At 58.3% G+C, this 10833-nt stretch overlaps 1 protein-coding gene across 2 annotated transcripts in view; it reads left to right on the forward strand.

Moving 5' to 3' along the window:
- Positions 1 to 10833, forward strand: part of KCNN3 (potassium calcium-activated channel subfamily N member 3) — a 143055-nt gene that overhangs the window by 102360 nt on the left and 29862 nt on the right. For both annotated transcript variants that reach the window (XM_032398687.1, XM_032398688.1), the window contains one exon: positions 7369 to 7510. In XM_032398687.1, coding sequence (XP_032254578.1) covers positions 7369 to 7510 — 142 coding nt within the window. The remainder of the gene's footprint in view (positions 1 to 7368; positions 7511 to 10833) is intronic.

Genomic DNA, 10833 nt, shown 5'->3' on the forward strand with positions numbered 1-10833 from the left:
GCGAGATGTGAGCTGGGTCTCGAAGCGTGGAAGGGTCAGTGAGGACAGTGGTGGGCGTGATGGCGGCAAGAAAGGGGAATGCCCACGGCGGGCAGGCAGCAGAGAACGCTGAAGAGGAGGCCAGGCGAAGGGGCCAAGAAGGACGGTCAGAGCGGCAGGAAGCCAGGACAGCCAGCCGCCGACGACGCCAGAGGAGCAGGCTTCTGAGAAGGGAGGCACCAGGGGTATCACAGGCCAGCAGGAGGTCAAGGATCGAGGGATCCAGGTTGTTGGGATCTTAGCTGGAGAACTTAAGCACGGGATCCACAGCTCGGGGGGCTGGGGTCTGACTGTGTGAAGCTGGGTGATGACTGGAAGGTGAGGACAAGGCAATACACTTAGCTTGATCCCTAAAAATCTCCAGCAAACAGACCAGACCCAGGATGAATGGCCATCATATCACTAAGATCCACGTGAAAAGAGTCAGGTCACAGCTCCTGGCAAGGAGCTGAGTTCTCTTTGATGGTGAGAACTGACTCCAAGCCCAAGGAATTTGGCAGCCAACACAACCTTACCTGCTGAAGAGAGCAGCTGGAGTCACCTTAACGTGCTTCACTGAATTCCTGAAGCAAGCATCCCTTCCCCACGGGGACAGGAAGAGTAACAAGCAGGCCGTATTCATTCCACAGATATTCACTGAGCACCTGTTCTGCTTTAGGCTCTGAGAAGATACATAGAAAAGGCTACAAAGAGGAATATAAAGGAACGCAGGGGTTGACACGGAGGCTGATGAAACAGAATAGAGAGCCCAGAAATTGTCACTTCTGTGAAAAATCCATAGGACAGAGGTGGGGGTGGGGAGACACTGCTTGTTGTGTGGGCCGAGGATGACTGGTTATCCACTCGAGAGAAAGGAAGGCATATCCCTACCTCACACCAAACGTGAAATCAATTCCAGGTGAATTAAAGACTTAAGTGTGAAAGACAACATTTAGAAACATTGAAAAGCCTTATAACTGCAGGTAGGCAAGCATTTCTTTTTTTTTTTTAATGTTTTATTTATTTATTCATGAGAGTCAGAGAGAGAGTCAGAGAGAGGCAGAGGCAGAGGGAGAAGCAGGCTCCCCGCCTAGCAGGGAGACCAATGCGGGACTCGATCCCAGGACCCTGGGACCATGACCTGAGCCAAAGGCAGACGCTTAACCATCTGAGCCACCCAGGCACCCCGGCAAGCATTTCTTTAAAAATTATATGTCACTAGTTATAAGTGAACAGGATGATAAATTCAGCTACAGTAAAATTTAAAATTTCTATTCATCAAAAATACTATAAAGAAAATAAAAAGACAGGCACAAACTGGAAAAAGAATTTTCAACACAAAAACTGACAAAGTTCTTCTTATCTAGAATATAAAAAGAACTCTTAGAACCAATAAGAAAAACAGATAAAAACAAAGAAATGGAAAAATGGGCAAAAGTCAGGAATGATACTTCACAGAAGAGGAAACATGACCAATAAACATGAAAAGATACTCCAGCTTTCATCAGAGAAATGCTGAGTAAAAGCATGATGAGGTACCAGTTTACCCACTAGTTGGGCAAAACTTGTCAGATGATGGATGATGGTGAGTGTTGATGAGGACACGGAGCAACAGGAATTGTAATCCACTGCTGGTGGAAGCCTAACGGTGCTGCCATTTTGGAAAATCACTTGGCATTTCCTAACGAAGTTGGATATGCACATGCCCTAAAAGTCCACAAACCCGCTGTTAAGGTGCATGGCCCAGAGACGCTCTAAGACAATGTGCCGGGAGCTGTGGTTAAGGCTGTGGACAGCAGTATTGCTCACTGGAGAACAAAGCTGGAGACCAGATGTCCATCAGCAGGTGAATGAATACACGATGCATCATGTCCAGGACGGGAAGCCCGTGGCCACGCAGATCAGCCCGCATGCCGAGTGCAAGGGCGCAGCTCACAGATGAGTTCCATGTGCCAGCTACCTATTGCTGCGTAACAAGTCGTCCCGTAATTTAGTGGCTTCAAACAGCAGATGTTTCCTATCTCACAGTTGCAAAAGGTCAGGAATTCAGGGGCAGCTTAACAGGGTGCCTCTGGCTCAAAGTCTCTCCTAAGTTGTGGTCAAGCTGCTGGCTGCCCTGCGGGCTGCTCTCCAGGCACTAGAGAAGGGTCTCTGTTTCCAGGCTCACCCTGCGGGCTGTGGGCGGGCTGTGGCCCCTCACCCCCCAGGCCTCTCCACGGTCTCACGTCCTGGCAGGGCAAGGGGCTTCTCCCAAGGTAGAGCTCGCCCAAGACAGAGGCTGCGGTCTTCTCAACATGGGATTTCAGAGGTGATAGCCCATCACTTCTGCCACGTGTTAGAAACAAGCCGCGTGGTCCAGCCCACGGTCAGAAGGACGGGATTACAAATGCATGTGCAGGAGGAGGAAGGGGACCGCTGGGGACCATGCTGTTGGAGTGTGACTTGGTTTTTATGGCACTCGGAGACAGGCCGAGCTAAACCATATGCCATTCGGGCGTGCACACGTGTGGAAGGCCGTGGTGAGCGCAAGCTCGGGATGCAGAGCCCAGAACGGAGAGAGTGCAGCTGGCCATTCGGCGGGCGGCTGGTGCGGTGAGCTCGGCAACACTCCTTTTGTGTCTGTGCTTCATAACTGAATTTTACGTGACATGCATTTCTGGTTTTTTCTCTTCGGCTTGGTCTTATGTTGGGTATCATGGAAGTTCCACAAGGTTACACTTTAGAGTCCGTGGTTCTGTGCCAGTTCGTCTCGCTTGCCCTGCCCCAGAGGGAGCTCTCTGCGGGCCTTGTGCCCGCTACTGCTCGTGGTGACCTCCGCGTGTCTGAGTGACATGAGTGCGCTGCTGGTATTCAAAACTTCCGTGTTGGTGCCATCTGCTCGCTTCCCACGTGGGAGGTGAGGATGTGGCCCCTGCTCACCGCCCCCCCGGCCTCCCATCACCGTCACCGGCCTCTCCTGATCCTGGTTGGCCATCGAGTCCCACCAGCACGCGCTTGACTGTTCATGGTTGTGCCCTCAGGAAAGGACAGTGATGCCTCTCCTACCGAACTTGTTTCTCCTGGTGAATCACCGTGTCTGGTCATGTGCTCAGCTCTTTCCATGTATTTATCACTAATTCAGCTCCACGTTCTGGCAGCGGTCCAACCTTTTCTCGGGGCCTTCAGGCACATTCGCTTTTCTATCAATTTTGTCTTCTTGGAGAAATGTCTCCCAGGGCCTCTGACCTGCTCCAGTCTGGTACTTGGCCGGCATCCAAGGACCACCAGGCCCTGTCCCCCTGTGCCCTGTCCCCCTGGGCGCCTGTCCCCCTGGGTGCCCGTCCCCCTGGGCGCCTGTCCCCCTGGGCCCCTGTCCCCCTGGGCCCCCGTCCCCCTGGGACACCGTCCTGCAGGGTCTCACTCCCTCCATCCCAGGCTTCCTCCTTCTTGGTTCACTCCTTCGTTCTGGTGACACAGCTTCTGTGGTTTTGTGGGAAAAGTGCAGAGGAGGCAAATCTCTGAGTCTTGCAGATCTGAAAATGTCTTCACTCAACCTTCAGACTGAACTAATACCTTGGCTGGTTTGGAAATAATTTCCCTTCAGAATTTTGAAGCCGTTATTCCATGGCCAGCTAGCTTCAAATGTTGCTGTCAACCCGTCCAAAGTTACCCCGATTTCTGCTTCATTATATTTGACCTCTCCCTCCCTCCCCCTCCCTCCCCATCTTTCCCTCTCTCCCTCCTTCTCCCTCTCTCTCTCCCTCCTCCCTCTTTCCCTTCCTCCCCATTCTACCCTCCCTCCCTTTCCCTCCCTCCCCCTCTCTCTGTCCCCCTCCCTCCCCCTCTCTCCATCCCCCTCCCTCCCTCTCCCTCAGTCCCTCCCCCTCCCTCGGTCCCCCTCCCCTCCCTCCCCCTCCCTCACTGGCTCTGGAAGTCCCATAACACCTCTCCTCCCCCCTGGTGTTCTGAAATTTCACAATAATGTGCCTCAGTGTGAGTCTTTTCACCCACTGCCTGGGGACAGAGGGCCCTCAATCTAGAAACTTACATCCTTCAGTTTTGGAAAAAAATTTTTAATGATTTCTTTAATGATTACTTCTCTCCTCCTCCTCCTTTTTTCCAGTTCTGTTTCTGAAACTGTTAATATTTGAATTGGTAGATGGGTTCAGTGATTTTCTCATATTTTCATCTCTGCCTTTTGGGAGACCCCTCCATTGACCCCCAGTCCTTCCAGAAAGACCCCCTTGTCCAGCATCGCCTCGCATCTCCTGGGGCCAGTGTTGTCTTTCTCACAATGTTGATTCAGGACAGCGTTACCCCATGTGCTCTTCCCTGCGAATGGGCTGCCTGGGATCCAGAGTCCTGTTTCTTTGTTTAACTGACTCAGTCTGTGTCTTTCACGTTAGAGACTCTCCTCAGGTTTCTGGGGACCCCCGGTTGTCTGCCGTGCGGAAGGGTCTGCGGACCATGTGTGTTTAATTTGCCACCAAGTGTCACATGGTCTCCTGTATCTATCATTTGTTTCGTAATATTAAAAAATGAAAAAAATAGTCCACACCCTCATGAGAAATTAATAACTACAATAACTGTCCTTAAAAAAAAAGATACCTTTTCCTCCCTAGCGCTTAAAGAAAAAAATGGTTCTCTGAAAAATTCTCTGTTGAAAAAAATAGCATGACATGCACACGTGGATTTGTGACAGGTGTAAACCACTGTAAAATTGTGAACAGGTTTGGAAACAGCTTTTCTCTGCTCCCACAGCCCTCAATCCCCAGCCCGGGCGGCGGCTCATCGCCTCCCTCCCGGTGGGCCACATGCCTCCGGCCCCATGACGTGGGGCAGTGGGTGTCTCTGTGCCCCCCCAAAGGGGACAGCACTCAAGTCTCACAGGCAAAGAGTGAGTGGCGTCCCCAAGACCTGCTTCTATCCCGCACACACAGCACCAATAGGGTTGTGTGTGCGAATGACAAAGAAACCCACAAGAACATAAAGGGAATTTGAAGAAAAATAAAACCGTCAATCAGACATCAAGGTGCCGACAAGACAACTACCTGCTGCTGATACCACTCTGAGCTCCAATTTGTTTCTCTCGGGGCCACTCACATGTGGGCCGCTGAGCAGCCAGCGACCCCAGGTTAAGCCTCGGGTTTGCAAGGAGGGGACACTGAGGACCCACGTGCACGGCAGGGCCAGGAACGTAGGCAGAAGACAGGCCACAGGTTAAGTCCAGACCCCGTGGTCGGCGTCCGCGTGGGTGACGACGGCTGTCCCCTGCGGCTCTCCGTCGCTTCTCCTCGGGCACCTGCGGACTTTCCAGCAGGCCCGTGTCGGGCCCGCCCGCCGTTGTCTCTCCTGCGGCAGCAGCTGGACGAGTGCTTCTCGGACACCCAGTGTCCCGTGTCCCTTCTGTGTCCAAGAATTTACAGGAGCCCCCTTCGTGCCCCGTAGCAAACAGCTCTGCAGCCGACCTTGAAGACACCTGCACACACGGCCCGGGACTCGCCCCCTCTGTTTCTCAGTAGATGGTTCTCAGACGGACAACACCTGCCCCTCGACAGTGACTGAGTGGCCGGCGCTGGGCGGGTTGCCCGTGTGCTGCAGCCCCCCCCAGCCCCAGATCAGGTTGGAGCCGCTTGAGGGGGACCTGGGGCTTGAGGCTGGGCAGGCGGAGCCCAAGGCCACAGGCTCACGTCCTCTCTGCCATGCACCCCAACCTCGCTGTCCCCAGACCTGACCCGAGATGTCTTCAGGATGAACCGGTGACCCACATTCGTGTACGCGTTGCGGGCTTGCGGCGTGGGGCCGTCTCTAAGTGTGCCCCTGCATTCAGCCTGTCACTGAGTCCGGCTGCTTCGCACACTCCGAAGCCCACCCCTCCCAGGAAGGAGTCCCCACCGCCAGCTCGGTGCAGGCCCTGGGGGGGTCTGCCACCACGGCCCCCCCAAGCAGCGCACAGGAGCGGAAGGGACGGGGGCTGGGGGGATGGGACGGGGAGGCCCCTGGCACGGGAGCAGGGCACACTCTGTCTTGGGGATCGAGTGCGCGGCCCCAGCCGGTACCACTCCCGTGTAGCCTGACGGGCCGTCGCAGGAGGCAGCCAACCAGGAGAGGGCAGGTGGGGCGGCAGGAAGAGGGCAACAGAACTCGGCGAGGGGATGCCTGTCCTTGCAATGTTCCCCGGGAGTTCTGGGCGCGCGTGCCCTTGTGCAGACAGCGTGGAGAGGCTAATGCACGTATCTCTGCTTGTTGGTACGGCCGTCAGGCTGGGGCTGGACAGCCCACTACCGATGTGCTCCCTGGAATCTGCTCAGGCGGGCTCAGGCGGGCGATGAAGGCGGTCACCCGCACCTCCTCCTGGCCCCTTCCACCTGCTTCCCACCTGGCTACCTCACCTCTGTGCTGTGGAGTCCCTCGTGTGTGGTTCAGGCGGACCCCGTTAGCGAACATTCTGAGAAAGGACCCACCTCCGCCTGCCCTGCCGCCCCAGGGGCGCCCCGGACCCCTGCCACCCGCGAGCCCAGCCCCGGGCATTCGTGAGGGTGTTCCCTCTGCCTGAACACCCTTCCCCCTGGCCAGCCTGGAAACTGCAGCCTCTGACCAACCTGCCGGTGTTTGGGTCCAGGTCACTGCCCTTTCTCTCCTGATTGAGAGGCACTGTGTGCACCCACTTCTGCAAGTGTCTGCATCCTCACCGGCCCCCCCTGAGCTGAGAGCCTGGGGGCAGGGGCTGTGTCCTGTTGGTCTGTATGTCAGCACTGGGCACAGAGCCTGGCACACAGTGTGTCTGGGCATGAGAGGAGGCAGGGCAAGGATGGGGCGCGGGGGGCCCCGGGCAGAGCAGACGGGCGCAGTACCGTTCCAGCGCCCCCTCCCCGCCGGCAGGGAGCCCAGAGCCCCGTCCAGCTCCGCAGGAGGCTGCCAGCGTCCCTGAGAACAGCCCCGAGAGCCCCGTGGCGACAGCCACCCTCTGCGCCCTGAGCAGGGGCCCCTTCTCTGGGATCCCTCAACCTTCTTAGAGAAAAGTGCTAGATTTGTTGGTGATTTTTTTGGACATTCTCCCCTGTTCAGGGGCCTGTGATTTCAGATGATCGCATCCACACACACTCAGGTTGTCGCTGGAAGGGAACATCTAAATTTTACTCCTGCATGATTTCACCCAAAGCTGTCGTACCAGCGCTCGGAGGGCGTCCACAGCGTGGAGCGCCTCTGGGGGCGAGCTGGAGGAGGCGGGGGCCAGGCGGGCAGAGTCGGGCGCCTTCGGTCACCGGCACCTCAGCAAAGACCCATGTCTTTCCCGGTCCGGGTTTGCCCACAGCCTCGACCCCCAGGGCCGGCGGTTCCCTCCACTAAGCCCTGTCTCCCCCTCGGCAGGTACCATGACCAGCAGGACGTCACCAGTAACTTCCTGGGCGCCATGTGGCTCATCTCCATCACGTTCCTGTCCATCGGTTACGGGGACATGGTGCCCCACACATACTGTGGGAAGGGCGTCTGTCTACTCACCGGTATCATGGTGAGTACCTGCCCCTGCCCGGCGTCCCTCCCTCCAGGGCTGCGAGGGGCACAGAGGGGCCCGCCCGGCCGCTACGACACGCCCCGCAGGGGGAGGCAGCTGCCTCTCACGGGCTTAGTGCCTCTTCTAACACAGGAATGGGTCCCGGGTCCGGAGAGTTAACGGCTCCTTCACGGCACCCCAAAACGGGCTAGGCTGCACCCCCACCCAGCCCACCCACCTGCGCAAGCTCGCCCCAGTAGGCATCAGGGCTTGCCCTGAGTGGTCCCCCTCCGGGCCTGGGACCGTCTGAGAAAGCTTAACTGGAAGTCTGGGCGGGGGGACTGGGCAGGGCCCTGAGCCCGTGGCCGCTGCTAGAGCAGGGACGGAGGGCCTGCCCTGAGCTCCTCACAGGCTGCCGGTGACAGTGGACGGCAGTGAGGAGCCCCAGGCCGCCGCCCCTCCTGCACCGGCCCGTGACGCGGGGCTGGGCCTCGCTTCCCTGTAGGGCCGGCCGCCCCCCTCTGGGGCCCCCAAGGCTCAGAGGATAGAGCTTGCAGTGAGGCCAGGGTGGCTGGGGTGGGGTGTGGGGGTGCACAGGCCTGCCGCTGGGCTCTGAGGCCCCCCGTGGACACCACAGCCCTCCCCAGGGGAGCCCCTCTGCAACCCCCACACTTGGGTGAAAATCTTTCCTTTTGGTGCCCCTTGGACTTTTCCCTCTGAACAATTCCTTTCTGCAGCGAAAAGGGCACTAAAGCCTCACCTGGAGTGGGGGCTGCCCCCCACCCCCCAGCCCGGGGGCCTTCTGGCACTGATCTCAGTGACCAGGCAGCTGAGTGTGGGCCCCTCGGAGCAGAGGAGGCTCTAGGGTCAGGGGCCCCAAGCAGGAGAGCCCAGCACTGCCGTCTCCCGCCTGGACACAGCCCTCCCCTCTGCCCCCCGAAGCCCCTTCCCGCCGAAGCCAGCCGGCCTGGAACAGCAGTCAAGCAGAGGCTTATCCCCGGCCCAGGAAACCCTGGGTGAGTGGAAGGCCTTAGAACAAAGGCGTCTGTCTGGCCAGACTCCAGGTGCCACCAGGAACCAGGCAATAATCCTTCCAGAAAGTAGTGAAATGCTGCCCGAAGGCCAAAGCCTTCGGGTCTCGGCGCCCCCCCCCCCCCGGGGCCGGGCCAGGCTCTGTGCCTCAGGACCAGCTCTCAGGCGGGGGGGTGGATGAGCCCCTCGGGGAGCCGGCTCCCCCCGAGTCTCCCGTTCTGTTCTCTGACCGAGCCGCAGGAGGCAGGACCCCCGGCCCCACACCTGCTCCTTGGGGGGGGGTCTTTGGCAGGGGGTTTGCTCCTGGCCGGTGCAGCACCTCGGCCAGGGCTGTTCTGGAGTGAGGTGGGGTCAAAGCGGGAGAACGCGAGGATGAGGAGGGCCGTACCCCCTCCCATTATTAAAAACACAGCACAGGCCCTTCATCTTCTCTCTTCCTAAAACCCTGTTGCGTAAATCCGTACCTCTCCTTGTTCAGGGGCTGTGCGTTCATTGTCAGTGTTCCCACCCAGGTTCAAGTCCGTGGCCTCCCTGGGGGTCGGCCCCAGGGAGGAACTTAGTGGCATTCTTCTAGCAAATGTGACTTTTCTAGCTGAGTCATTCTTGCCAGGGTTTCACGGTGCGAGCCGCCCTCCCCCTCCCCTGCCTCCCGCCAGCGCCCCTCCCGGTGGTTACAGCCGAGCCCACACTCCAGGTAGGGCTCCCCGTGCGGTTGCCATGGACACCTGGGCCCAGCGAGGCCGCCAGAGGGGAGGGAAGGATGTGTGTGTGCGGCTGTAAATAGTCTTAATCATTGTTTTCTCCTGGCAGTCCCAGAAACGGTGTAATTATCAACCATTAGGCAGGGTATGTAATTGTCTGAGCAACTTGACGTTGTTGGCCCAGACGTGGTGCGTTGGAGGGGTTCCGGCCACAGAAGCCGGTCAGTCAAAGTCCGGCACCTTTCCCTAAAGAGCGTCATGACGACGGTGACAGTCAGAGAAAGCTGTCGACATTCAGTCTCCAGAACTGGACCTGGCCGCACCCTTAGGGCCGGCTGCAGGCATCAGGGGGCACGTGGGGCCCCCAAGACCACTTAGTAGGAGCCCCGTGTCAGGACAGATCACCTGCACTCGCTCTGCAGACCCTTCCTGAGTTTGGGACAAATAGACGAAAGCTGTAGGACGTCTGCTGGGGACACTGAGCTCCCCCCATGGCCTCAGGAGAGATGCTCTTTGAACTGCAAAGGGAACGTGGGGTCACGTTCTGAGTCGCTCTGGAAGGAGGCTCAGCGGACGTCCGCTTCTGGTCAGGTTTAGAAGATGAGCTTCTCCCTGAAGCACCTTGCTTTCAAACCAGTTGTTCCGTGGAGGCTGTTGCAGAGACAGAATGCTGCGTAAGCCGCCCAGGCTTCCCTCCGAGATTTGGCCCCACCACTGATGCTAGAGAGGCGGGAGGACGGGTGTGGAGGACAAACCTGCAGACGAGTTGGCAGGTTCACCGGCCTGGCCACACCTTCCTCCGCCCACTCCTGCTCCTGCTCACCACGAACCGGGCGGCGGGTGGCGGGGGACCCTGCCCGTGCCGCCCCTCCGGGGAGTAGGAGCTAGTCAGAGGGGACCCAGGAATCTAGCTGCCCTCAGCTGTGACTCGGGACTTGTCACATTTGAAGGCGGAAGTCTGAGTCATGGATTTGCTCCGCGGTGACCCCGTGGAAGTCACACCCGCGGCGGCTTGCCCCCTTCCGTCCCACGCCGTCCTCCTCCCAGGCCCCTCTGCCCACGCTGGGATGGCGGGAGCCGGCCGAGGCCCGTGCGCCCTGTCTCCTGGAGCCGCCCCCGGCGGGGATGCGCCCTGCCCACGGGTGCCCCGCCGTCCCCGAGGAACATCCATCAACAGACCCCTTACAGGAGGGCACCGTGGGAGGGAGCGGCTCCCATAACGCACCCTTCATCTCCACCAAAGAGCCAAAATTGACCGTCACCTTCTTTTTTAAAGACTGATTTATTTATTTTAGAGAGAGAGGGAAGTAGAGAATCTCAAGCCAACTCCTCGCTGTGCACGGGGCCTGTCTTGGGGCTCGAGCTCACAGCCCTGCGATCAGGACCTGAGCCGAAATCAAGCTATTCAACCAACTGAGCCAGCCAGGCCCTCCCTGACGGTTACCTCCTGACTCAAGTCTTGCCTCCCTCTTCCTCCCGCCTTCCTCACTCAACCGCGTCACCCGGCCTTTCCCTCCTCCCCCGCTCTGCCCTGACTGTTCAGGACGTAGCTGGAGTGTTCCCTGTCTGGTCTCTGCTCCAGCTCACTCTCTCTCTGTACCCCTCCCC

The sequence above is a fragment of the Phoca vitulina genome, unplaced genomic scaffold (assembly GCF_004348235.1).
Source record: "Phoca vitulina isolate PV1807 unplaced genomic scaffold, GSC_HSeal_1.0 scaffold118, whole genome shotgun sequence".
NCBI classification, from domain to species: Eukaryota; Metazoa; Chordata; class Mammalia; order Carnivora; family Phocidae; genus Phoca; species Phoca vitulina.